This window comes from Falco rusticolus, chromosome 4 (genome assembly GCF_015220075.1).
Source record: "Falco rusticolus isolate bFalRus1 chromosome 4, bFalRus1.pri, whole genome shotgun sequence".
Taxonomy (NCBI): Eukaryota; Metazoa; Chordata; class Aves; order Falconiformes; family Falconidae; genus Falco; species Falco rusticolus.
The window spans coordinates 5467574-5495188 of record NC_051190.1 but is presented as its reverse complement, the minus strand read 5'-3'; the positions used below and the strand labels follow the sequence as shown (position 1 = coordinate 5495188).

The 27615-nt window shown below is 42.6% G+C and overlaps 1 protein-coding gene across 10 annotated transcripts in view; it reads left to right on the top strand.

The window, feature by feature from the left end:
* Positions 1–27615, top strand: part of WNK2 (WNK lysine deficient protein kinase 2) — a 112410-nt gene that overhangs the window by 41246 nt on the left and 43549 nt on the right. For 8 of the 10 annotated variants that reach the window (XM_037385938.1, XM_037385940.1, XM_037385939.1 and 5 more), the window contains exons 5-12: positions 1950–2107; positions 11880–11968; positions 12884–13103; positions 15875–16163; positions 19232–19428; positions 22069–22221; positions 25515–25706; positions 26744–27283. In XM_037385938.1, the coding sequence (XP_037241835.1) occupies positions 1950–2107; positions 11880–11968; positions 12884–13103; positions 15875–16163; positions 19232–19428; positions 22069–22221; positions 25515–25706; positions 26744–27283 (1838 nt within the window). The remainder of the gene's footprint in view (positions 1–1949; positions 2108–11879; positions 11969–12883; positions 13104–15874; positions 16164–19231; positions 19429–22068; positions 22222–25514; positions 25707–26743; positions 27284–27615) is intronic. The other 2 variants (XM_037385933.1, XM_037385942.1) reach the window with 2 other exon arrangements.

Below are 27615 nucleotides of genomic sequence, written 5' to 3'. Positions count from 1 at the left end.
CTTGGAAACACTGATGATATGAGTAATTCTGGCCCCTCCATAGATGTAGTAGCTTTAAAAGAATATTAGTAGCTGCAATTTTATATTGGCTTGAACAGAATGAAGTCAGCATGGCTGAGGTCCAGCTTTTCCCTTGCTGCATTCGTGCCGTTGCTGATGCTTGCCTGACCTTGCAACGTACCTTTGCGGGGAGCCGAGCCAGGGCAAAGCTCCTTCTGCCAAGAGGAGCTGAATAGATGCTGAGCTGCTTTCCATTTAGATGGTCTGTTTCATTTAAGGGTACTTGTTAGGTATTCCTTCCCACCCCTGAGGGATGGGAGAAAATGTCATTTTCATGCTATTTTGGAACAGTATCAGGAATTCCATTTGCTTCTTAGACTAGCGCTATCACTTTTTCAGATTTGCTTTAAATGCTCTGTAATTCATGAGATTCACTCCTGCCTCCGAGTCTTGTTCCTTCTAAAACAAGGTAGCAGCTCCAAAAAACATTCTCTGTGGCAGTTGTTAACTGTTTCAGAGCAGCAGCTACCGCCTGCGTGACAGCTGGGAGAAGAGCCTGAGGAGCAGGCACTAAGTTAAGCTTTCACAACATGGGTCCGGCTGATGGCAAAGGCTGAAGGGATGAATGTCTCTGAGGTGGAAGGGACGTAAACAAGGGGAGAGATCCGTCCTGAATTTTGTAAAACGAATTGTACAGTAATGCTTGTGCTGAGGTTTGTTTTGTGAGTTAGGCCAAGTCTACTTGTGAACACATGCAAAAGCAGAGTTTTTTACTGACAGACCCTAATTTTGAGAGATGTCATTTATGTTGCCATTAAAAAAAAAAAGCTTATGTCAAAAGAACTGGTTTTTCCTGCTATGTCACTACAGTTGTGCTTTTGCTGCTGAGGTAGAGATATCATAACAGGAAACTATGGGACCTGCCAAGGTGCTGGGGGGCAGTTTGGGTGCTGGGGCTGGGCTGGGTGGGCAGAGTCTATTTGGGTCCTTCGAGTGGTCCAAGACCTGATGCGCCTCTTCTGGCATCCCAGCGTGTGTGTCCCCCTGGCCCCTTCCCGCAGCACATGGCTGCGTTGATCTCCTTTCCTTCATCTTTTCTAAATTCAAAAAAGGAAATAAATTAGTCTTGGCTTCTAAGCATAAATTACATGATGAGATTCAGCTCCTGGAATAGATTACCATGGTGTTGATTTTTTTCCCCTTTTGCTTTATAAGACCACGCTTTTCGGAGTAGCTTGTTGTGCAGGCGTTGTAAGGCGCTGCTTGTCGCAAAGCTGCAACTTCCCATTATGAAGCAGCAAGTACAGTGCTTCACCTAATATTTATCCAGTTGCATCAGATTCCTGACACCGTAATCCCAGTCGAGTAGGACCTTATTCTGTGAGTAGCCTCATTGATTTGTCCCACTAAACCAGTGGCAGAATTAGGTTTAATATTTTGCCTGTGACTTTGTAGGTGATTTGTGATACTACTTGCTTTCAAAGTGCTGTCTGTCTGCCAGGTGGTTGCTATGTATCTCTGAGGGGAAAAAAAATATTCACATTTACATTGATGAAAACAATGATGAAGGTTCTCATTTCTTCTTTTCACCTCCACAAGCCTGCAGGCATCCTCCACTCCACTCAGAAAAAGAAACCATTTCATGCCTTCCAGTATGGTCAGGCAGTGTGCCATATCTCTTCCTATTGTTCATTTTTGAATATTTTTTTTTCTTCCTCTTGCCCGTTGTGTTAGCAGCGAGCCATGGATATGTAAATGTGTGTGTGTTGACTTTGGGTTTCTTCCCTGGAGGATGCTTGAGCTTACTCTGGTTATTTCCCTCTTTCGAAACCTTGCGTGCAGCCTTACGCAGCTATGATGGGCATGCTTCCTATAGGCGAAAAAGATCATGGTTAAAGCCATTTAGACTTGATAAAAAATTTACATTCTCTTTGTGTATGTCTGTGTAGGTACACCAGAATTTATGGCCCCGGAAATGTATGAGGAACACTACGATGAATCTGTGGATGTTTATGCTTTTGGAATGTGCATGTTGGAAATGGCTACCTCAGAATACCCTTACTCAGAATGCCAGAATGCTGCTCAAATTTACCGGAAAGTAACCTGTGTGAGTAAACATCCTTAAGTTGCACTGGGATTTTGTCATTTGGAAGTTAAAAAATGTGTTCCAGTGAGGTGTCGGTTCTGTCATGTTTAGTGTGTTGTGGAACTTGAGGTATCTGAGCTCTGGGTTACACAAACTTGTTGCAGGTTTATTTGTAAGCTTGCAGTCGCACGGCTGTGTTGTGTTTGTCTGTACTGCAGCTGCATAAAATATTTTCGGTAATCTTTGTTGCTGATTTTGTGTCTATTGGCCAAAAATGCATAAAACTTGGGAAGAATGAGCAAGGAGAAATCTTCACTCTAGTCTTGCCTCCTAAATGGGGGCTTTTCAGACTTGATCAAGTTTCCTGCAAAGCTAAAAGGGGCAGCTTTTCAGGTTACAGCCTAAATCCTTATTTATATGATGGAGGATGTTTGATTCAGAGTTCCAGCACAGATTCTCTCTGTTTATATCTTCAGACAATTTGTTACACATAGAAGAGCGAAAAGATAGCAGTGTTTAGTTTTGGAGTCAGCCAGAGGAGCTTTATATCAGCATCTTGGAACTTGGCGAGGTCTGGTAATCCCCAGACAGGCACCATGGAAATGGGTTTGCTGCATTTTCAGGTGATGTTGGGCTGGAGGAGATGTCACTCTAGAATAATCTCTACACTGAATAAAATACCCTCTCCAACATTCTCACCCCCAGATGTATTTGTCTCCATGAGCAGTACTGCGAATGCCTGAAAAAAATTCCTGAGTCTGTAAGATGCTATCGCGTTGCAAATCCCTGACTGCAGAGAAACGAGACTTGCCAAAGGCTTTGGCAGCTCTGGTTATGTTTTGTTCTACTTGGTTAAGTGAAACCAAGAGTTGCAGGAGATTTTTTTTTTCATGATAAGCTATGTTAAACAGACTGGTTTGTCAAAGATTTTCCCAGATATTTCTTTCCATCTGGTTGCTACATAAGATGTTGATCTGTGTGGTTTGGCCCTCATGCATCACCAAAAAATGCACGCTGGAGATGTGAAGAGAGTAATCCTAAGAAAGCTGTGCTAAAAGTTACAACGATTAGCTACAGATAATTGTTGCTTTTATTTCTTTGACCTCTAAGGTAGGAAGAGTAGTTACACTGAGCCCATGCATCTCTGTCTCCAAAAGTGCCGTCCCAAAATTACTTTGTATTCCTCTTACCCAGCTGATTGTTATGAGCAAAAAGGTTCCTAAATGAAACTTAGTAATAACTGGTTGATTTTGATAGGTGCTTGAGACCACCTGCCTTCTCAGAGGGGTTTAGTCAAGCTAGTACAATGCAGTTCTGTGAAACCCTGCGGTCAGCACACATTGCTCAAGGGCTGCGTTTTGGCACGTGCTGTATGCTGACCTCTCACACTGGCTATTGGAGACGACTTCATCAGATACCCAAAGACTCGCATGTGCCAGGTGATGGGTTTCTGTGCCATTTAAATTTTATAGGTATAGTTTGTGTTCAATATCTGTCTCTTCCCACCACTGAAGACCAGGATGTCAGGAAGCTGGTGCTCATGTAGGTTGCTGTGCTAACTAGCTGTGATGGTGATGGCCTGCTGGGAGAGCGAGGATGCAAAGGATTCAGGAGTCTGTGTTTAAAAAGTTGAGGTCAGTATCACAAGACACAGGAGGGAGGATGTCCCTGCTGGAAGTGAGAGAGTTGTGATGACTTTCTGAAAGTGTGAGGACACATCTGAAGAGGGAAAGCAGCTTTAATTCCATTTTTGTATAAATTGTCGCAAGCTGCCTTTTGTAACTTGTTAAAGCTGAGTCTTCCCTAATGGACTGCAACCCTGATTTCTGGTAGTTTAACTCTTCTTAGAGTGTTGCCTTCATTCTATAGCTATTCAGAAATAATTTTTTTAAAAAAGGTGTCGGAAGCTGCTCAGCAGTGCTGTTTAGCTTCAGCTTCTCACACAAGTGAAATAGGGTTGCCTGAATCCTTATGAGGATGGCTGCTCGTTCCGCATCCTGATGGCACGGTGCTTTATCACATTGCTATTCCATTCACTCCTCCCCTACAAGGAAAAGTTTCTTTTCTTTGGGAGAACAGCTTGTTGGCTTTGCTTAGGTGTGTAGCCCTTTGGGTGGGCTCGAAATGCCATCTCTGTGGGTAGCTTAGGAGACATCTCCTTGGGCTCTAAAGGTTCACATGGTGACAACAGGAGTCTCTTCTAACTTCGGGCTCAGACTAGTCTCCTGAATGTGATACAAACTGAGTAACCCTAGACACCGAATGGCTTCCCTGAGCCGTGCAGGATGTGTTACCTGCTGCCCTGGGCAGGCGCTGCGTGAGCAGCGTGCCTTGCTTGTTTGTGGGGCTGCCATCACTGTTAGCTGGTGATAGGGCGCCCTGGGTACGTGTATGCGCTGTAGAGCCACAAATGATATAGATGACTTCCATTGCTCCATGTACCCAGAGAAACTCTGTGTACAACTCTTAGCCATCTGGAATATTGGTAATTAAGACTTCGTAAGGCTCCTAAGCCTCATTTATCAAAGCAATATCCAAGATGGCCAAGAATAATGATTAATCAGAGGATTCCTAATTAGATGTTATATTTCAATTTGCAGGCTTAAGTAGTTTTTTTTTAAATACTAGTGAAAATCTGAGCCAACTAATTTTCTGTGGCAATAACCTTTACATAGCTGATGATTATATGGTAAATTATGATAACTTCATAAGACTGCTCTTACACTAGTAACTTCAGAGAGTGGAAAATAATGCATATCATGAAGAACAACTAGTGGCGGAGAAGCTCTTGAAAGGTCACTTTATTACTGGTAAGGGGTATTTTTGAAACAGCTGTCTAGTAGGGAGAGCTGGAGCAGAAAGCATCAGGTACAGGCACGGAGGGTGTGTTTTGCTGTGTTTTTCAGCTGAACTCAGGGCAGTAGCAGTGGGAGCAAAGGCACTGGGATTCTTTGGATGAAAAAATTAGCATTACTATCATTCCAAGGAAAGGGTTAACCCAGCTCCCCGTGGAGAGGGAAAAAGCCCTGTGGAGTGCCATGAGCTGCTTAAACTGTCAGACAGGGAGGAGGAGCAGGGGGTGGACCTCTTGGTGAGGTTGCCAGAGGAGCATCAGCACCCTGGGGGAGATCCTCTGTCCCAGAAAGAACCCCTCTCGTGGGCTCAACAGCTTCTATAGAGGAGCTGCACCCGCAGAAGACCTGGCGACAGCAAAGGAACCCGCTTCGACCCATGTGAGTCGCCCAGCTGGTGCCATGGGGCAGAGGGAAGCTGTGGCTGTGGAGGGGTCAGAATTTAGGGTCCTGAGCCATCACCAAACGTTGCGGTCTGCCCCGTTAGCTGGGGCACTGACAATGTACTGACGAGAAAACTTTACAGTCACTTTTTGTGAAGGATTGAGGTTAGTCATGCGGCAGCTATTGCTAGCATTGGGTTTTACTAGACTGAAATATAGTAGAGAAACGGAGCATAGGGTAAAAGCAAGAGGCCAAATTAGACTGTTTTCTTCCCAGTGTTAGGTGAGGCTCGGGGTTCTCACTGGAGCAGAAGGTGGCCCTGACCTTCTCGGATGGAGGGGCTCAGTGGTGCAGTGCTCCTGATCGTTGTCACGTATTTCAGCTTGTCAGTGAGAAATTTACTGAATTTAAAAAAAAAAATATTTAAATTTTTTTGTACCAGAAATGTAGACATGATTTGTAGTGCTTTAAATTGAGGGCCAACGCGGTGTAAAAATGTGATTGCTGTGTCTAGTTTCCTGATGCTTTTTATTTTAAGAATATAAAAGAACTTGCTTTTCATACCTTGGGCTCAGCATCATGGTGGCAACCGCTGGAAGTGCTAATAGCATCTAAAGGGGTCGGAATTGCTTCCTAGGGTTTGCATCAAGCAAATGAACACTTGCCAGTGAAGGTACGGTAGTGACCTTTTTCTTCTGACTGCCCCTAACCTTCCCTTGGGTGATGTGGGCTGCACGCTCCCTCAGCTGCCCAGCACAGTCGGGGTGTTACCTGGGTTTTGCCATCATAACAGCTTTTTCAATTGTTTCTGCTGTCTGCTAACGCTCTGTCAAACTCTCGCCTGGTAATAGGATGTAAGATACCTCTGAAGTCAGCTGGTCAAGTCACAATTGGTAGTTCTTATTGGTATAGAAAACAACATTACTTTTCTGAGACATTACTATTTTGTGTTAAGATACTACGCATTATGTGCATCAGTACTGTAAGATTATTATACTTACTTCAGTGACCTTTTATTCTGCCTGACCATATTCTCTTGGCTTAATTGCTGCTGTAGTTTTCCATCCTGTTTTTACATCTGTGTAACTGTATGTAAACAGCAGTCTAGGATAAAGTGGCAGTCACTTTCAAAATGTATGGAGGGGCTCATTTCTTTGCCAGATGGGACATGCTTGCTATGACTTGTCACTGTTCTCTGCCCTTTCAGCCTGAATTATGGAGTGTAAACATTAAAAAAGTGGATGTGTAACATAAACAGAAAATACATATTTTTCAAGCAACAGGTCCAAGCCGCATTTGCTGCAGTTAATTTTGAAGTTATTTCCTGGTCAGCATATTTGCAGTGACCTTCATTCTAGTGCCATAATCTCATTTTTCATGCATAACTTGATGGTTTTTCTTAGTCAGATTTTTTTTTTTTTGTGTTTAATCATTCTGCCAACTGATTTTGATGTAGACAATAGTGATGAAACATCGGAGTCTGTGACCTTCCCATGCAGCTCCAGTCCAATGTTTTCTTACTGATGCACTGCAGAATGCACAGCAGACTGGCTGTATCTGCTGGGGGTTCATGGTGACCTCATTGCGTTTAGCAGGACAAACCCATGCTTTAAAACAACCCACGTGTTTATAGGGTTCTGTTTTGTATGTTAAATTTTCCTATTGTTTCTTTTTTGTAAATGTATTGAATGTTTTCTCAGCATTCGCAGTCTAGGTTTTAAATTGCTCATACAGCTAGAATAAATGCTGTAGCTGTAGCACAGCAACAACGGACAGGTAATGTTCTGAATGTCACTGCACTGACTTTTTGTGTGTTTTAGCCATCTTAGATCTGTAGATAATCTTAGATCAGCATTAGGATGGAGTACCATTTTGGAATGAAATGGAGAGGAGTTTATAATTGCACACAGTGATCTTGCTGCTGACTGTCATGGAACAAAATCCTGACAAAACTGAGAACTCTGCCTTCACTTTATTGACTTCAGAGAGAGTGTGTGGTAGAGTGGAATTGCAGCTGGAAACAGATTCATCTTTTTTCGAAGGGCTGCTTTGTTTGTTTTCCCATTTCTAGGAACGGCATGAATCCAGAGACCACCTTCAGGTAGAAGGTGGAGTCTTAGTCCACAGCAGGCTTTCCTGGTATTTTCCTCTGTGGAAGGAAAACCTTTAGAAAGATTGCTGACGTGGGTCAGGCTTTATATTGACTTGTGTGGCATATCCTGTGCACCTTTTAAAGCATTACATGTTAACACTTTCAAAAGTGTGCTCTGCTGATGGAAGAATGACAAGCAGCTATTTTTACATCTCTGAAAAATGGGCTTCACACTTTTTCCCCCAACACAGAGGTTAAAACTTTAATGTCCTGTGTGTGCCTGACTGTAGGCTCAACTATCTTATAGTGGAGTGCAAGGTATTTCAAGTCTAATCACTTCAGAAAGAAGGTGGGGAGACCTTTAAGTCGTGATAAGGGACTCAAAGTAAATCTTTCTATTTGAGACAGAAATTCTTGAAAGGGAGATTATTTGATCTTCTCTTATTTTGCTCTTGGATTATATGTATTTTAGCACATAAAGAATGTGTGAAAATATCCCTATGCACCTTATGCCAGCTAGCTGGCCCTGCATCTCGGGTGCAGTGGTGTTGAATTTACTTTTTTTTATAAGACAGCTGTGCAATTTTCAAACTCTCATTGATAATTCCTTAGCTAATATACTTTGAATTTCAGTGCTATGTTTCCTTGGGAATGCTCAGGAAAGGCAGATGGCTTTTGTATAAATGAGTGCGATAGGTCCTTTGATTGCAAATGGAAACCTGCGTTTCGCATGAATCCCCTTCACTGTCAGGGGGCTTGTAAGCATCAGGGCACCACACTGCAGGGAGGGTTTGCAGCGTTACAGTGAGATGGCCTTGGAGGTTTTAATGAAGAATAAGGAGCAAAAGCATAATATAGCACATGGGCATTGAGAAAACACTTTGGCAAAAGCAGTTCTGTTCAGTAGTTCACTGTGTGTATTTTGTCCTTGTTTTGTTTTGGTCATCTATTTGTAGCTTAGCTGTTCAGTAGATAAAACCAATAGATGCTCGGAGAGGAGTCAGTGTTCCTTCAAAAGATTTTGAAAGTAAAACATTCAAGGTTTTTGCTGCAAGGTGTTTGCAGGAGTTGCCTTTTTTTTTTTTTGTGGGAGCAATTTGTAAGGTCAAAAATCAGGGTCAGTCATCAGGGATCTGTCAAGGACCATTTTCAGGCAAACCTGATTCCTAGATGCCCAACATGTCTTGCCCTGCTCCATCCCAGTCATGTTCAAGCTGAACAATGTAACTGAAGATGGTCTGTGAATTCTGGAAAAGAAAATAAAATCAAGAGATACTGTGATATGACTTAGGGTATTTGTGTGTGTCATATGTTCATTTGCTGTTAAGATACCCAAAACCTGATCGGCAGGTTCCCTTGAGTGTGTAGATACATTAAGCATCGTATTCCTCTAAGTGGCTGAAAGCTCTCCAGGGAGTATGGTGGCAGTTGCCTTTGCTGCTTTGTGGGGTTGTTTTGGGGGGGGCTTGTTTTGTTGTTTTTTTTCCTGGTTAAATTGATACCTATGCACGTTTGGGATATTTTTCAGTAAGCATTAAGCTAGAGCAGATGATAGTCTTTATTACCCATTCTTCACAAGGTGGAAATCGGTGACTTCCTATGGCAAACTGGAATGTTTGAAAATGCAGACATTTGTCCTGTTGCTTTCTATTGTGAATTAATGAAGGTTTCTCCAAACTCCTCCCCATCTGGGAACATGATAGGCTTCTCTAGCTTTAGGCTGTGTTAGGGTATAGAGGATCCATGCTAAAAACGTATTTTGGTACTGTCAGAGCTCTCTTAAGAAATGCTCTTGACACCCTGCGGTGTGCATTTGCTTGTTTTGAGCAAGCCTAGACTTTGAGAGCCTAGGCACTCTCTATTCTTGACACATTTTTCTAACATACAAAATCTGAACCCTCATTTCCTAAGATTTAGGTTTGGTCAAGCAAATAATTCTTTTTAGTGGGTCACAGCCAGCCAGCCACGTGTATGGATTATTTTGGTTTGTTCTCACAAGAATGGTTGTTTTGGATCTCAGCAGCTCTCTGCCTAGGCAAAGCCGGGAAGCTGAGTCTTTGTGTGACTGTTCTGTCATATTTGTTTTTTTTTTTCTTTTTCAAAATTTATGAATGTTAATACATAAATTAATAAATCAAAGTTTAAAGTAAAATCTGAGGCTTGAGCGGCAACAGAATGTTAATAAAGTGTAATCTGATGCTGGAATATTCAGAAATTCTAGGGGTGACAACCTGCAGAAGAATGAAGCTGGGTTAATTATCATTGATAATACACAGCTCTGGGCTGGCTTCAGGGGCGGCGCGTTGGCTGATGTAGATGAGGTGCAGCTGTGGCTGGTTCTGTTAAGAGGTTGGGCAGCCAAGGAAGAGAGAGGAGGAAGCAGAAAGAAGAGGGAGTGTGTCCGGGATGAGGAGAGACTAGGAGAAGGCAGCAGAGGGACTGGCCTGAAGAGTGTGTTGGTATGAGATGGTAAAAGACCTTGTTGCAGCCGGCTAGTTTGGAGAGTGCTGCGACACCAGCTCTTACTGAAATTTGCCCATAAAATTTATTCCAGACCAAATTCATTGAAGTACTTGCAGATACTTTCTGGAATACCCTTTTATTCAAGACAAAATCAGGTGAGCCAATAAGTCCAATCTTCAGGACTTCGGGCCTGCTTGTCTGCCACTGCATGGTCCATTATTTACTGTTCTTTCAGGGTGAAACTTTAAAAGGATTTGAATGGAGTTAACTGAATGGGCTTTGGACATTTATGTGCTTAATCAGAGTCTGGGCTTTTTAGATAAAGGAAATCATGTTTCCTTTTTATTCTGCTTATTGACTTCATTGGAAATACTTGAGTCCTTAAGTAATAGGATCTAACCGTAGAATCTATTCCCAAATTAGTTTCGTCAAACTTTCATCCATACACGTCTTGTCTTAGTAGGTAGAGGTATTACTTTTTTAAAAACTGAATACATTTTTTTTGTGATTTAAGCTGAACAGCGCAAATACAAAGGATAACTTCTTGTGTTGCCATTCTTGTCTGTAGCTGAAGATATACGTGAAAAGTATTCATAGGAAATCTTCTGTTGAACTGAACGAGTTACCAGCATTATGGGTGTTGGGTATCTGTTAGTGTCTCCTACGCTGTTTGAGGAGGAGAGGGGTAGGGTGGTCTTGCTGAAAATGACACCTGTTCCTAATGGGACATCCCTTCCTCCCAGACTGCAGCCTGTCATCAGGAGAAAGTCAGCCTGCGTTTTGGAAATGCACAGCTGCATGTATGTTAACTGCTCAGGTGTTCCCAGTAATTATTTTTGACTATATTTTGATGTGTACAGAAAGATGAGATAATATATTAACTGTTATTTAGCCTGAGAACGTGCTTACTGCTTCTCCTACACTCTGTCTTCATGTTGGTAAGACGTATAGCCTCTTAATTAAAATAACACATACCTTGAGAAGGTTCATGCTGAGGTAAGGTCTTGGTCCTGAAATATTAAAAAATAGGGAGAGATAACCTATGACTGCCCTAGAAGAGTGTCTGTGCTTCTTTTAAATCCTCTTCATCATCTTAGAAAAAAACGCACCCAACCTGAAGGAAATGCAAACTGTTCCTCTTGCACCGACATTGAGCCAGAGCCCCCGATGCAGAGAAGCAGATTCTGCTTCTCTTCGCATTTCCTTCTGTGATGGACCCTTGGGTTTTCTCCTTGGAAGGCCATGCTTTTATAGGTTAGGTGTTACAAATCTGGAGCTGAACACTATTCTCAGCAAAAATGTCAACATTTGACAGAGATTTAACTTGATTTATAGGTTGATTTATAGGTTACACCTGCTCTGCCGCTCATTCCTGACGAGATTCAAACAATGTGCTGGGGAAATTCAAGAGCAACACAGAGCTGTTGGGTGTATTCTCCTGCTCCCCTGCTTGGTGTTGGGATTGGTTATTGGGGATTTTTTTTTGCAGGGTGGGGGTATTGGAGAGTGAGGACATAGAAAACCAAAAGATTTGTGGGAAGCAGGAATTTTCCAAGGTATATTTGACTCATTCTTTAAATTGGCTATCTGAAGAAAAACATGATTGTTTGCCTTTATTCATATAGTGTTTTGAGTTAAGGCAAAACATAAAAGGAATAATTTCAGAAAAGGGTTATTCTGAACATTTAAAATTGGCTGTTTCCTGAGTATTGACTGCTGAAGCCACAGGATATAAAGGTAAGGTTTGCAAGGGTTAGTAAAGAAAAAGGGAGGTTAGCCCTGTGTACGGCTGAGTTCATCTACAAACACATGTGCTTATTTTGAAGTGCGATGGTACTTAAATATGGTAGCCCTAAATCTTCAATTCAGTTTTGCATTAAGACTAACAGCTTTAAAGTATTTGTTGCTCCAAGGGTTGAATTGACCTCTTCAGGAAAAATGTCCTGAAGAGATACAATGTAATCCTCTTTCAAACTAATTTTCTTTTTCTCTATCATCTTAGGGTATAAAGCCAGCAAGCTTTGAGAAAGTTACTGATCCTGAAATTAAAGAAATAATTGGGGAGTGCATTTGCAAAAATAAAGAAGAAAGGTTTGTTTCAAGTAATCAAGTTTTGTATTAAATAATGTGTATGCAGGGATTTTAAAGCTGTCTGTGGATTTTTGTTCTGGCCTCTGGATCTCCCCTGTGCAGGAGAAAATGCAGAATGGAAATACAAATATAAATGATTACCTGCTTTTCTACTATATAATGTCAGGATAATTAAGTAAATGCCATTGTTGTGTGTCTTAACCTCTCGGCTTCAAATAATAAGGTCAGAAAGCATCATTGTGGACATATGAACTAGCGTATTCTGGCGTAGCTGTCCACAAAATCTCACTCAGGAGGTTCTGCATGGAGCATCGAGTGTGGTGGAGGTCAACCATGAATGCGACATGGTAGATTCACCACAAGCTGTTACAGCAGATTCTGTTGACTCATTAGCCTCTGGGTACGGAAACAGATTGTGCCCTGTTCCCAGCTTTGGTTTTAAGACCTAATCTTCTTATACTGGCCTCTCATAGATGAATGTGTCTACTGTTCAGTATTTCCTAACTTTCACAAACAGAACTTCTAAGGACCTCCACTGACTACCCAGAGGGAATGTTTCTGGTGGGTTTCTTTTTTTTTGTGTGGTTATTTTTGGGGTTTTGGTTTGTTTGGGGTTTTTTTAGTACTCTTTAAGCTCAGATACTGAAGAGAAGTTGAGCAAAGCTATAATCTGCTTTTCTGCGCAGGCTTAAGGTGTTATGAGTGTTGCTGAAGCTTTGTGAAATAGGAAATGTCATTTTTTCAGCAGCCCTCAGTAACACTGTAAATACTGTCTTTTTGCTAAGAACACAAGTTTCTTATGGATGAACACTGCACATATTGTAAATGTTTTTGCCTTTAACAGCAGTTTCCCTTTACAAACTTTGAAATTGCTTAAGGCTTGTAGTATTTTAATACTCTTTATATCCATTGCAGATATGAAATTAAAGATTTATTAAGCCATGCCTTTTTTGCTGAAGATACTGGGGTAAGAGTGGAACTTGCGGAAGAAGACCATGGTAGGAAATCCTCTATTGCCTTAAGACTCTGGGTAGAAGATCCTAAGAAACTGAAAGGAAAACCCAAAGATAATGGAGCCATTGAGTTTACTTTTGATCTGGAGAAGGAAACTCCTGATGATGTTGCACAAGAAATGGTAAAATAAACTCCTCCTGGCAAATATATATATATATATATGTATATTTAAAGTAGTGCATAAATCTCAAAGGATAGCAGGAATGACTCTGGTAAAGTAACTTCCACTTAAGCCATTCCAGGTGTCTAGTTTAAGCAGTCTGCATTGATTTTAGAATGAATGCTGCAAGAAGGGAAGAATTAATAACTGAAAAACATAGTTTACCAAGTATGAAAGTCAGATGTATGAAATGGCATTTCAGATAGCTTAGGGACCATAGAGGTCTCTTCTACTTTTATATTTTGAAAACTGTTTTGCCAGTTTTTGTTAGCTGCTGAATGTCTTCAAGTTTGTTTGGAGCCTTTAGTTTCAGACATGATCTTGAAATAAATTTGAGTTCAAAAGCTCAATCACAAAATATTCTGCACTGAATTCTTCAAAACCCTTCTTTCAATCTTTTCTGTTGGTGTTACTGAGGAGGAATGTAGATGAGGAAAGTCTGTGATCAGCCACTCTATCACCAAACATAAATAGGAAACTAGATTCAAGACCACTGCACAGTTAGGAATAAGCTTTGGATTTTTTAACAGATAAGTTGAAATACTGAAATTCACCAACTTAAAAACTTGTGGGATTTTGTTAGAAAAACTATTTTGTGTTCCAGTTCCACTATGCAGTCCTTGAACGTGTATTTTAATGTCTTTACTGCAGTTGTTTGGGTTTTCTGATGTCATGGAGACATAGAATCATTAAGCACTGAGTCAAGGGTCTGAATTTTCTTGCATTTGCAGAAATGTTCCTATTATAATCTAAATCCCAAGGGATCCCATTTAATGATGTTGTCATCACCACTCTCGTTCTGCTTAGGAGGCACTCATTTTGCTAGTGTTGCCTTACTCTTCTTGGACTCATCACCATGTATTCCAAATTTAGTGGGAGAAGTTCAGGCTCCTCTGTCATGTTGTTAGTTTGCAGTGGGCCCAATATTTTGGGGGCAAGGTATTGTTACAGAACTCATTTAATTTAAAAGTTGCTCTGGTATAGTTACTTGTGGTTATATTCTGCATTTAAATAATTATGGATTTATTTGGGATTTTGAAGTTCTGTAGGTTACTTGGCTCACAGATGTGCTATTTTGTTTTGAAGAGGAAATAATTCTCATAAAAAGTATATTCAAAGATCGCTCCCAAACTACTGTAATACTATAGCCTTTCCCACATAATGTTAAAACCTGTGTTATTATTACATTAACAGTTACCTGAGTGCCTATGAAATGCTTTCAAAGTTGAAGCTGTTGGGGGGATGTGGGCAAAGAGGCACATTGTTCCTAAATGTCTTTTTCTAGCCCTTATGAATTGTGGAACATCAAAGCCAGGTGCTGTCGTCAATTTGGGTTGCTTTGTGTCCTGTGGAAGAGGAGGATGCGGAGACCCTTTGAGTATGGGGAGTTATTGATCAGTATTGCTGTTTTTTCAGTAGTCAGGCTTTCCAGCCTGTCCAAATGATGCAGGCAAAAAGAACTTGAAATGTTCTGGCAGGTGTGCAACCTGAAGTAACCTTTCGCAACCAGCGGATGCTGTAAAATAGCATGTCTTCATTAAAAGCTTTAGCCACATACAGGTGTAGGAATACGAATTGTGCTAAAAAATGGTTGATGTGCCAGGTTTTCAGTGTCTTCCCATTAGGCTTTGTCCTGCAGAATCTACTGGGCTTGTTAATTGATGCCATACAAGGTTCTCTCGATTTGTGTGGTGGTTCTCTCAAGTAACTCCCTTCTGTCATAAGTGTTTGCTGGATCATCGGTCCAGAATGTCATCAAGGTCTGAGGGCACAGACAGTGGAAAATACCCATATCCATCTGCAGCTGTATTTTAAGCTGCTTTGCACCTATTAATTTTAAACAGCAAAAATCTAAGCTGTAAAACTGTCTTGTGTTTGGGCAAGAGCATAGAAGGAAGCCCCCTAGATTTCATCCATGTATATAAGGGTTTCCAAATCTGTAGAATATGGATGTTAAGAATGTAGGGAGAACAGGCAAATCTCTGGTAGGTCACTATGGGACTGAAATTCATACCCTACACTGTAAGAAATCATGCATACAACTAGCACAGAGACAAACTTCTATTTTCTCTGTTATGCAGTTGGATTCAGAGGAAGTCTGGTCCCCTTTTCAGTCAGATGTGAACAGCCTGCACTGGACTTTTATAAAGAAAAAGCCTGTCTCAGAGTCAATCAATACTGACTGACTTTGCCTTTAAAGAGAAGTTAATTTGAGACTAAATTCTCACCATAGCTTCCTTCATGACTTGCTCTGATACCAAGCACAGCAATTTGAGCAATTTGGGAAACTGTGTATACTGGAAAGGTTAAGGCAATAAATTCTATTTTAGGTGTAGTATGGTTTACTCTAGTTGCATTGTTCAAAGAGCATTTTTCAGAGATATTTTTTCCTCTTTTGACTGTCCTGTTAGCCTTTCAAAAAAAAAAAAAAAAAAAGGAACCAATCTGCAGTTACACTTGCTCTCTTCTTAATGGACCTTAACTGGTGATTAAATTGACCCAAAATTCAGGCCTTAGGAATTATGTATTGTTTTAAAACACACTAGGAATAGAAGTTTTGCTCAAAACAAACCCCCATCAAGCTCAAGTTCCTGTTCTTGTGAGGAATAAATATGGAATTCATGTTATTTCAAACTGATGTTTTCACTGTTAGGAAGAGATTGAAGCAGCGTGTGTGCACATGTGCATGTCCCTGCACACATAACCTTGCTGAGTTTGTGCCTCCTCTGTAGATTGACTCTGGATTTTTTCATGAAAATGATCTCAAGATAGTCGCGAAGTCAATACGTGACAGAGTAGCGTTAATACTATGGAGAAGAGAGAGAATTTGGCCTAGGATGCAGTTAGAGGAACGTCGGGACTCTGAATGCCTGGAGAAGCTGAAGACGCCGCACGCACAGCAGGTCCAGGTCACCTACCTTTCCCACACTGGCCACCATGTCCTGTCAGAGTCGGAGGAGCCCGAGGCGGACCAGCATCCCTTTCAGCAGAACCTGCCCACCAGTGTCACCTCTGTTGCGTGTAAGTTTCATGGTGGTTCTGTGAGCACACGGTGACCAATGCCCGAGGGTAGAAATCAGCGATGATCTGAGCTCAGCAGTGAGATGAGCTGCTCTGCAGGGTTTTTGCGCAGCAGCCTAAAGAACATGAGCGTCTCTGGCAGACGTATAATGATTTTGAAAGAACCAGTTTCAAGGAAAGCTATGCTATATAGACACGGCTCCTCCTTCAGTAGCAATTAATGCAGAAAACATAATGTATCTGTACATGGAAAAGCAGGAAAGGAGATCTGCTGCTAGACACAAAAATTACTTTTTCTGTGCCAGGTGGTGGGATCAGCACTAAGTTTGGGCAAAACGCAGATCCGGAGCCTGCAGAAATTGAATTGGCACCAAACTGGTCAGGGTGACTGGTGGCTTTTTCAAATGCTGTTGGCAACGTGGAGATGTTTATGGAAAAGCAGACCTTGCTGAAACCAGATCAGTGCAAGTTACTCTTGATGGGCTGTGTGAAAATTTTTGTGAAGCTGTGCAAAGGCCTCCAGCAGAAAAACAAATACACATCTCTGAATGTGACGTAATGTAGTTCAAGATTTCCCTCTTTTGTGGGAAATAATAACTGCGGTTAGGTCACGCATGTTGGGAGCACCAGAACTTGTGGGCTGATGCTGTAATTATTATTGGGGTCCTTAGGTACTGGTGCCTGCTGGTGCTCTCTCTGTTCCTCAGGCTCTGTTTTGTCCTGAGCTCCTGGCCTTAAAGTGAGGGGGTTGCTTAATCTTTAAGGCAGGTTGGAGCAGGTGGTTGCTCTCCTTTGTCCAGCCCCTGGTAGCTACAAGCTGATGATCTGCCAACAATTCATGTTCAGCTGGGGGCTGACTCAACTGTGAACACTGGGCTATTTCAAGACCGGTGGATCTAAATCTCCTGTTTTAATTCCAAGCACTGATTTTGGGGTGTCTCTGAATCAGGGACTACCTGGCCTTGCTTGCAGAGCTTGTTTCTTGTTTTATTTCTGAGCATCTGACTTCTCTCCAGCAAACAGCAAGCCGTGAAGAAGTAGTGTTTTTCATTCCCTAAAGCAACTTGTCCCTGTGGCTCTGTCCCCTAAAATCAACCTTTGCTACAGAGTAAAGCTCTGGTATTGAAATATTAGTCTGTTTATACTTTCAAACATCTTGAAGGAAATGTTGAAGAAAGTTATTTTTAGCTTGGAAGATTTGAAATTTTATGAGAGTTCTAATTTTTTTTTCTAGCCAGTTTTTCTGATTAAATCTGTTGTACATATTTTACTACGAAACTATTATCATAGTGTTTCTGGTTTACTGTTACGGACTTTTGTGTAAGCATATTTAAAGATGCTTTATCTTTAGCAAAGAGGCAGCTGCTGCTTTAATTCTCAGGTATTGTGTAAGTGGCTATATTGATCTCACTTCACTTTTTTACATCATACCCTTTTTTCATGCTATCTAAGTCTTTTGAGAAACACCATAATTATGACACTTTGTTTCCAGTGGTACAATGATGCTGCTTGTGCTTCCCATGGTTCTGTTGGACATGAGTTGGCAGAATTTTATAGTAAATATAAGCACCTCAGTTTATTTCCTACTCCTCCTCAGCTTTTAACCAATTCTTGGTTTTATTTGGCAATTCACCGTCAGATGTCTTTGAACATGTTCTCAGTGATGTTGGGCATAAGACCTCTATAAATTAGCATTTTACCAATTCATATAATAATCTGAGGTCAAATGTAAAAATGTAAATTAATAACTCAATGTGTAATGCATGCTCTACAAACATCTGAGATAGACTTACAGCTTTTTGCACTCTACTGTCGTAATTTTTTTTTTTTACTTTTTTTTTTCCCTCTTTCAGGTCTTAAAAAATTGTTTGTAATAAAATGGAAGTGTGTATGCGGTAGAAATCCCTGCTGCCTTAGAGTAGGGCCATGTTGACTCTTTTTAGAAATGAGCTGAATAAATATAGAGGGGAGTTTAATTCTGAAAAAGCAAACAAAAGAAAAACCCAAAACAACAAAAAAACCCCACTAGTTGGCAGAATAGTTTGTGAGTACTGAAGAGAAATGTCATTTCTGGTGCTATTAAAGAAGAGTTTGTTATTTAAAAGCCAAATAACTAAAACCTTATTTGGAATATGGAAAAAAAGAGAAGATGGAAAGTGTTGGAAAAAGAAATAGCTTTTAAACTTAGCTGTAATTTAAGCTATTTTCTTGCAACTGAGTTGCAGTTCTCTTTCAGTTTTGAATTTTAAATCTCTGTTACAAGCTATCTGTCTTTTTGGTTACTTACAGCTACAGTCTTGGTTGCCTCATTTTATTTCTCAAATGAAGGATATGGTAGTTTATTCTCAGGAACTGGGCACCTGTACTTTACAGGCTTTAAAAGTCATGAAAAGACATTTTTAAATCAGTAATACTCAGTGGTGTGCAGTTTTATTTCTATCAGACAAAAGATGTGATGCTTGCCCAGTACTGGCAGCTGTGCAATTCTGCAGGTTAGCTTCGCATAAGAAACTCCAGCAGAGCTCTGAATGGTGAATCACTGCAAACCTGCAAATTTTGTTGTCTGTTCTTCATCTTGAGCTATTGCTGTGTACCCAAGTAGGGTGTGATTTGCTGAACTAATAAAGCGTACAGTGTAAAGATTTTTGTAATTTTCAGTGCTACTAATAAAAAAAGGTGTTCGTTGGTGCATCCCTGGGAGATCTAACTCTAACAGGCTCCCTGATCTGCTGTGAACATTACAAACTGGGGTTCCCTTTCCTTTCATCCTACAAAATCTATAAATGTCTACAGTTCTTAATGTCAATCTTCTGCCCTTTAAAGGAAATACCAATGTGCCTAAAATATCATTGTGCACAGGAATCCCATGGGGATAGGTTTTGGCTTAAGAGAAGCAGCATGTGCCTTTTGTAGAAAGTTAACATTCGTGTTGTATAATGCATTTATACAGTGGAAAGGGCTAGGGTAGTAAAAATGCTAATTACATAAACCAGTGTCAACCTTGCTCTAAATCATTACTGGAATGTTTGGAGTTGTTGAGCTTTTAATAAAATATATTGTTTTTTCAGCTGACAGCACGTTTGACAGTGGCCAGGGGTCCACTGTTTATTCAGACTCCCAAAGCAGCCAGCAAAGCGTCATCTACTCGTCCCTGCCGGAGCCGGTACCTCCTGCTATCCAGCGGGTGTACAGCCCACCTCTGAGCGAGAGCCAGGCTGTGCCCCACAGCCTTCAGCAGCTGGGGCACTACCAGCAGCCCTCAGGAGTAAGTCTAAAGCTCTTCAGAATCGTTTGGTATGCTAGATTGTACTTCATGGCTCGTTTATACTCTAGTTTTCATTAGGTGTGGATTCCAGGCCTTGCTTTATATATTCCTCAGGCACCTCTATCCATGCTGACTTGCTTTGTGGTACGTTTCTAGCTGATCCGAAATGTGTGCTTGGCAGATGGCGTGTGGCTAGCTGTATTTGCCGTTCTGAAGAAATGCTTTGCTGGCAGCTGCCATATTTTCAGTAAAAAAGCTTCTTAGCAATTGGTTGTCGCTGAGCTGCATGAGCAGTTTTGCAATGATTGGTTTTCAACTTACGCACATAGCTGAGAACTGCTATGTTTGGTTTTGCTCACTGTGAGTTTAGCCGCACTTTATTGTCCCTTCACTTGTTCAAGAACCTTCTTCCAGTCCTAGCAAAGGTCACGCGTCCAGTCACTACCTTTCTGGCTCAGGGTTTGAATTTAATCTTGCACGGAGCTGGTGATGTATGTCCATTACTGAGGCTCCAGAATCAGGCACTGGGAACTGAGATGTTCACACTTGCTCCCATTTTTGTGCTGTTACGAGCTTGACCAACAGCAATTAGTGGAACTACTGGTGCAAGACCAAACATATGCAAGTGAACATAAATCCTCGGGTGCTTCTAGTGAGAGGCACAACACTGAGCGTGTTACGCCCTTCGGAGGCTGTGGCAGCACCGTGGCCCGGCTCCAGCCTGTGCCCATCACACGTGACAGGCAGCCCTCATGCTGCTTTTTGCCACCACAGCCACCGCACCGTGGCTTTGGCTCGAAATGCTGTGTCCCTTCTCCAGGAACCAGGAGAGGAGAACGTGTGTGTGTGTGGACTAGGCAGCAGGCACATCGCCTCTGGTGGCCCTGGGGACCTCTGCAAACCCTGTGGAGCTGTTTCTCCAGCAGCCTTATCAGACATGCCTAGCCTGTTCGCTTCGGCCTGGCCAAGTTCAAAGGGAGCTGAAAGGCTTGATGCCTGTTAGGTGCCAGCAGCGACTCCCCGCCAGCTCCGTGTCTCCATCCCTTCCCCAGACAAGCCGGCCATGTGGCAGAAGTTTAGACCTGCCCCTGTTACCCGAGTCCTTACGCTACATATGTGGCCAAAAGACCAGCTCTTCTGCAAAAGTGGCAGGAGACTTTGCCGGGTGAAGCCCCCGATGGCGGGCGAAGCTGATGTGCCTGGAGGGTCCCAGCCCTGCTGCTGGAGGCCCTCAGCAGGAGAGGCATCCTGCCCAGTAACAATGACAGTAATGATGTGGTAGGGTTTTGGGGGGGGGGGTTTGTTTGTTTGTTTCATCTTATTTGACTTAAGCAAAAGTAAGATCCAGGACCAGCGCTTTTTTCCTGCTTGATCCAGATTTACCCTATGTGCTCGGGAAGGACGTAACTTTCCCTGGGTTTACCTTACGTTTTCCAAAATGCCTGCAAGAAATTTTAAACTGTATTTTGTGAATGCATTGAAACACAACACTCTTGACCTGAAGGAAAAGAATTCATCCTTGGCATCTGTAGCCAGCTCCCTCCACTAGGTAAACCACCTTTCCTATGTGCATGCATCTCCAGGGATGCAGCCTTCCTCAGTTTTTGTTCACCTGAAGCACTAACTTAACTCTAAATATAACTCAAAAGGCACATCTTGAGCAGATTTTTTATTAAATTTTGCCGTGCAGCGTATTCTTTTAGAGCAGACTCATTCTTCCCATTGATAAAATTCAGTAATTTCAACCTATATGCATTGCTTTTTTGTGATTGAGGGTTTGGAAAGATAACTATTATTTGTGAGCAAAATACTTCTCATAGCTTTTTATTTTCTGATGGGGTTTCCGTATTTTTTTCTTCCTGCGATAACTTGGGTTATAATTCCAAGGTTTGAACATCTCAGCAGAGGAGACAAAAGCCTGACTCAAAACCTTCCGTTTTGCAAGAAAACAAAATCGCTCTATTTACCTGGAAGATTATTTACAAAGATAATGAGAACACAACTGGAGCTGTACTAGGTTTTTTTAGGCTTATGAGCCTCAGTCTGACATACTGTTTATTTTTATATCCTTTGTTTGAGCTGAAGTTTTAGAAAATTGCTGTTGTTACAAACCTTATTGGAATTTCTTCCCATGGCACTTCCACTGAGGTTTAAATTTTTTTCTCACTTCTCTGTTTCTTTTCTGGGCATCCATTTCAAGTAAATAACCTGCTCTTTTGGAAGATAAAGATCTTTAAGAAATCATAAAAAAAATATATCTGTGGAACAGAAATTTATCTTTGTATCCAGTTAATGGCTTGTTGTTGCTGTTGGTATATTCTCAGTCACTGTGTATGTGCTTTCAGTGCTTTTTTTTTTTCCTTTTTTTTTTTTTTTATTGGCCTGAATGCTGGCTTCCAGAAAGAAATGTAATGCAGTTTGGGTGTCTTATTTGGAATTTGCTGTCTTTTTTTCCCGTGGTTTTAGATTAAGTAACTTTCCATTCCTTGCAGATAATTTTTCGTATTCCCTCCTCCTCGCTGTGTTTTTAATGGAGTACCAAGTAGGCTATTTACCTGCAATTCTATCTTTCGTGAACAGTCACTGAGGCTCTGAACATGAGGGTTGCTCTTCTCTAAAGCAGTGCTCTCCCCCCTGCAGCCTGGCCTGCCCACAGTGCAGGCTGCACCCACGGTGGTACCCCCGCGGCCCCCGCACTACCAGGAGCCAGCGATGCCGTTCCCCATCGTCCAGCCCACCACCGTCGCCTCTCTGCAGCTGGGGCAGCCGCAGCCGGTGCTGGCCGGCCAGCAGGTGAGAGCGAGAGCTTGGCTGCTGCTGGGATGTGCTGTTCTCGTCCCCTTCCTTACCCATGTTCTGCTCCAGCCCGTACCTGTAGCAGGTTTGAGGTGTTTGAGGTGATTAAACTGCCGCTTGGGAGGCTTAGGGATGGGGCAAAGGGCGTTGGGTTTAAGGGATGGAAGAGTAGCGGACTTGAGGACAGCAGTCATGTGGTACCTTGGAGCATCCTGATGTAGTGTGAGACTTCTCTGCCATTGTGGCTTAACAGCGTCAGCTTGCAGCCTTGCATTGATTACAGCATACTGTCTTGGTCCCTGAAAACCAAATGCTTTTTATTAATTTTCCGCTATTATTTGGCACCTCCTTTCTAAAGGGTTAGAAAGACTGTATTGCCTGGTGTCAGCTGTCTTTGAATCCTCAGCGATGCTGCTTTTTGAGTTGTGCATGCATGTTAAATAGTTCGGTATAGGCGTCCAGCCAGTAGCTTTATCTTCCAAGAGAAGAGTCTCTCTCCTTCTGAACTGTCTCCAAATAGTAATTCTTTGTGCATATTAAATTATCAAATTCCCCCTTGAACCTGTGTTCCTTAAAGGTATTTACAGAGCAGCCTTCAGCTGCCTCATGCAGAGCTGGGGCCGGCCTGGGAGCAATGCGGCCACACACCGGCGTGACCGGCTAGTTCATGGCTTGTTTCTGTGATTCTGCCAAAGGATTGGCTTTTTTTTTTAACAAGTCCTAGTCTTCTGAAAACATCAGTATAGGAACAATGTAATTTGGTCATCTTGAAAAGCATGTGCTCATGTGAAGTTTTGTCATACATCAGGGGTTTTGGTTTTTTTCTAATGGGCAGGGATATCCTCATGGATGTCTCAGCCAAAAATTTCACTTTCGCAAATTTAGGACTTCACCAGTTGCACAGATCTCTCTAGTGGCCCCTGGAGCTTTATGCTGACAGTTCAAAATCAGTTGTTTATTTCCCCCATGAGTAAATGCTGATTTAGAATAGGATGTTTGCCCGACTTGCTCCATTTCTTTCACATGCCCTTTCCTTGCAGTGTGGCTGTCCTTTGAAATAATTCTAACCCTGATAATAAAAGGATGTAACAACTAGTCTGGGTTTGTTTTCTAATCTTGCTAGGAAGCCAAATAAAAGACTGTCTTTTTACGGTATTATTGCAGAAATGGGTAAAATGATACCATTTCTGTGCAGAGCTTCCCAGAGCTCCTGCGTGCCTCGGACGGGAGCAGGTCTGCTGTTCCCAGAGTCTGCAGGCGTGATGCCATGGGCAGTGGAGAGCCACAGCCTTTTGTGAGTAAACAGTAGGGCAGGTCAACAAAAGACTGGGAAGTCGGGGTGAGAATATTCATCTCCCTAAAAGAATGAAGTTATTGATCTTGTGTGAATATGCACTAATGGCTCAGGCCCAGGGGATCAGTGTTGCTTCTCCTCTGTTTTTTTCCCCCCGGTTTTGGTATCTGTGCATTTATAATGTTAAGGTTATAATGAGGCAAAGTTAACATAATTAATTTGGATATTTTCCCCTCCCTATGCCTCATCCAATTTACAAGCATTTTGTAAAACATGCATGTTTTAGGAAGCTGCTTGGTTCCCTGAGCACAGTTTTTCTGCTTTTAACGCAGTGTCCTCTCGAGCCGAAGGCAGGCTGAGCAGCCTATGTCAGCGTGCTCAGTCCTTAGTTATCTGTGGGCAGCCTGCCTTGAGCTGCAGATAAACCCAGCCAGGGATGCCGAGATACCTGAGCTGCCTTCGGGAGCTGGCAAGGTTTATTAGCTCCAGCCCAGCATCGTGTGCATGCCTCTGTTCTGCTCCTGAGCTCGTGAGGGTCTGGCGAGGGTTTCCCATGGTGCAGAGCTGGTGCCATGGGACAAGTGGGGTCCCCTGATGCCTGAGGTGGGCTCCATCTCAGCCACTTTGCTCTGTCCCATCACCACTGCTGAGCCAGCCCTGCTGAGCCGCTTGTTTGCATCAGCACTGACGCTCCCTGGAGTTTGGGATTTCAATTGGATAAATGCCCCTGCTTTCCCAAAGCCTGGAATGGCAGAAACTGCAATACAGAGCCATGTCACTGGTGGCTTTTTTTTTTTCCTTTAATGTGGCAAGATGAATACTCAGGCAGGACTAATAAACTCTGCAGGAGCTGAGCTGGTGCTCCAGCATGTCTTGCACTGCTTGCGGTGTGCTCAGCCCCGGACACACACCACCGGTCACCAGACGCCCTCATTCACTGGTCCTTGCCCTGGAAACTTACTGGTCGTGGCTGAAGTTTAGCTCTTTAAGGGTGGATGGTATCTTTCTGCCTCGATAGATCTTCTACAGTTTTATTGTATTAATACCTGAAAGCCAGTTGAAGAATGCTGCCACTAAAATAGTGCAGAGCAAAATATTACAGTAGTGATTTGTGGTGGAAGTGGTGAAGAGGAAAAGTTATAATGCTTGGCTATTCATTTTAAAGTCACCTGGCCGTTGGGCATGGAGTTAGGCTGCATGTGCTGCAGAGCCTGGGTGGAGCAATCAGCCCTGTGGTCCCAAGCAGATCAAACCAGAGCCAACTGGGTGCCTCTGTGCCATGCTTCTGAAACAGAACAATTTTTTTTAAAAAAAAAGTACTTTCAGTGTTAGAGGAACTGGAGGAGGAGGTACTGGTAGCATGGAAAAATGTGCAAGTTTGTTACTAATTATTTTCAGCCTTAATGCAGACTTTTATTTCTGTTGTGCTGTATGAAATCTGGCAGGCCGGTGGAGCACTGTTTTCCCTAGAAGGGTAAAACTGCGGTTTCGGCTGCCACATTGTTACTACAACACCCCAGAAATAACTGGGATCCAGCTTTTACTATAATTATTGTGTCTTATTCGTGTCTCAGATAATAAGTGTTGTATATTTCGATGCCTGCTACATTATGTAGTCAGCTTTTGAATGTCAAGATTAGCTGGATATAATCTGCGTAGTAGGAATCTTTGAAGTTAGTAGGTGGGGATTTTACGGGGCCAACTAGAACAGTCTCTGGGATTTAGAGAATCTGAGTCATTACAAATAACCCTTCCAAGATAGTTAGAACTTGTCTTTTCAGGTAATGTATCTTGCATTTAAATGTGTTTTAAACATAGGCTCTTGTGCAGTATTTAAATTAGGAGAGCCCTTCTCTTCTATAAAGCATCCCCACTCCAAGCCACAGTTCTGTTCTGTGCGGTTCGAGAGAGAGAGAAGTGGGTGGCTGTGTCCAGTGAATGGGTTCTTTCATAATGAACGGGCTATAACCTTTCTTATTCTGCTTTTCTTTCCTAGCAGCAACCCATATCACAGCAAGCTTCTCTGCAGCAGGTGCTTGCCAGCCAGCCGGTTTGCCCAATCCAGCCTGCAACCCATCTGTTACCCCAGTATCAGCCCCAGACCTCTCAGGTGGCAGCTAGCAGCACACCACTAAAACCCCTTCAGATTTCAACCGTGCCTCAGCTCCCGCCGGTGGCCCCTTCCCAGGTAATAGCTTTGAAAGCTGTGTGTGAATACATCCATTTGAGTAAAGCTTTCCAGCTAATAATTAACATGATTTGCAGTTTGTGTGGCTATTTTGAATGCATGCCAATTTAATTAGTCCATTAGAATATAGCTTTTTCCTAATTCCTGTATATTTCTTTACTATTTGTTTTTGTTTGGTGAAGCAAAAATCTCCTTTGTGAGTAATCCTGTGACATGCCTAGAGAATCCACTTAATGGCAGTTACAAAATTGCAATAACTGCATTTATTTTTTTTTTCCCCACCTTCCCCAATGGCATACTCTCTTCCCCATCACAGGCTTAAGAGCATGAGAAGTTGCCCATCTTTTTCTTTTTCTCAGTTCCTGACTTTACCACTCTCCCCCTACCCCCCACCCTCCCTAGCTCTCAGCCTTGTTTCCGTTTTCAGTAGCAGGGACAGACCCTTTCCTCGACCTGGAAGCATTTGTTGGTGCTATTAAGGTGCTTGCTAGCGACAGCCACCACTATGTGAAGCAGCTTGCACCAAAGGGAAGAAGCAAGCTGCTTCTGTGGCAACAGGGTAGTTACAGTCAGCTCCATCACTGGGAGGTTTTGCTTGTAAAAAAACCCTTTTATGGGATCTTCTGCGATGCCTGGGTTGTAGCCAGCCTGTTTAAAGATGGGGTTTTTAAATTGCCTTAACTGAATTTTGCATGAGGGTTTTTGCATTTTGTCTGGTCCTCTTCATTTCTGTTAAAATGGAAGCAACTTTTAATTAGTGTGTTGCTTGAAGGCTTCGAGCTAGTGTTAGAAACAGGTTTAACCTTCTCGGGTATGAAAACATCCCCCCAAAATTTTATTTTTTTTCCTCAGGATTTAAGCATAGATCAGTTTTTATTACTGTTTGTAAACCTCAGGAAATGAATGGAAGTGATTAACAAACAGACATAATTATCATTGTGGCACAGGCAATTTTTACGTACTTATATGGCAAATGAAACTACTTTGTACCATCAGTGAAAGCACTTGCAATTTATGTGGTATTATATTTTTTTCAGATTCCTCAGTTTCCTGTCATTCCTGCAATTACTCCTCTGGCAGGACTTGACAGCCTTCCTCCAAACCTCTCTGATATACCTGCTGCAAACGTGCCCCCCATACCTGCTCCTTCTCAGTATTTTGCTCCAGCCATGATTTTACCCAGCCTCCCCATGAACCCCACTCTGCCTATGGCACCAAACTCCCCTGCCCTCCCCATGCAGGCGGTCAATCTTCCTCATACCACCGTGGCTTCTTTGGTCTTGCCCTGCCAAACAATAGTGCCAAATATGTCAGCTGCTACGATACCGTTGCTTGCTGTGGCTCCGCCGGGAGTGCCAGCATTGCCGCCGCATCACGGGGTGCCCCAGCTCCCCCAGCAACAGATGTACCAGACCACCTTCCAGCAGATCATTCAGAGCGAAGTGCCCTCTCCCCATCACACTCAGAGCACGCAAGCAGTATCCCAGCCGCAGCAGCCTCCACCTCCTCAGTCACTTCAGCCAAGCATAATTCATCCTGCAGAACAGACTCTGGCTGCACCTGGGGCTGGCCACCAGGTAATCCACGGGGCGTGGGGCTGTGTCGGTACTGGACCCTAGGGTGGTGACTGCACGCAGGCGTTCACGGGGCTCGCTCTCTTGGAAACATGCGGTGGGGAGGTTTTTTTCTTGTTCTTAAGATGTTTTGTTAACTGCTTGACCTTGGTCCTGGACATTGTTGCTAGAGCTGTGAAGTGTGGTGGAGCCGGTGAGGTCTTAAGCCAGGGACAGGTGAACATGGAGGGTATAGGGAATGATTGTGGGGGCTCTGGAAAGCGAGCAGACGAGCACTTCTTGAATCCCCTCGTCGTTTTCCCATCTCAAACGTGAAAGAAGCGTGAGCTGCTGTT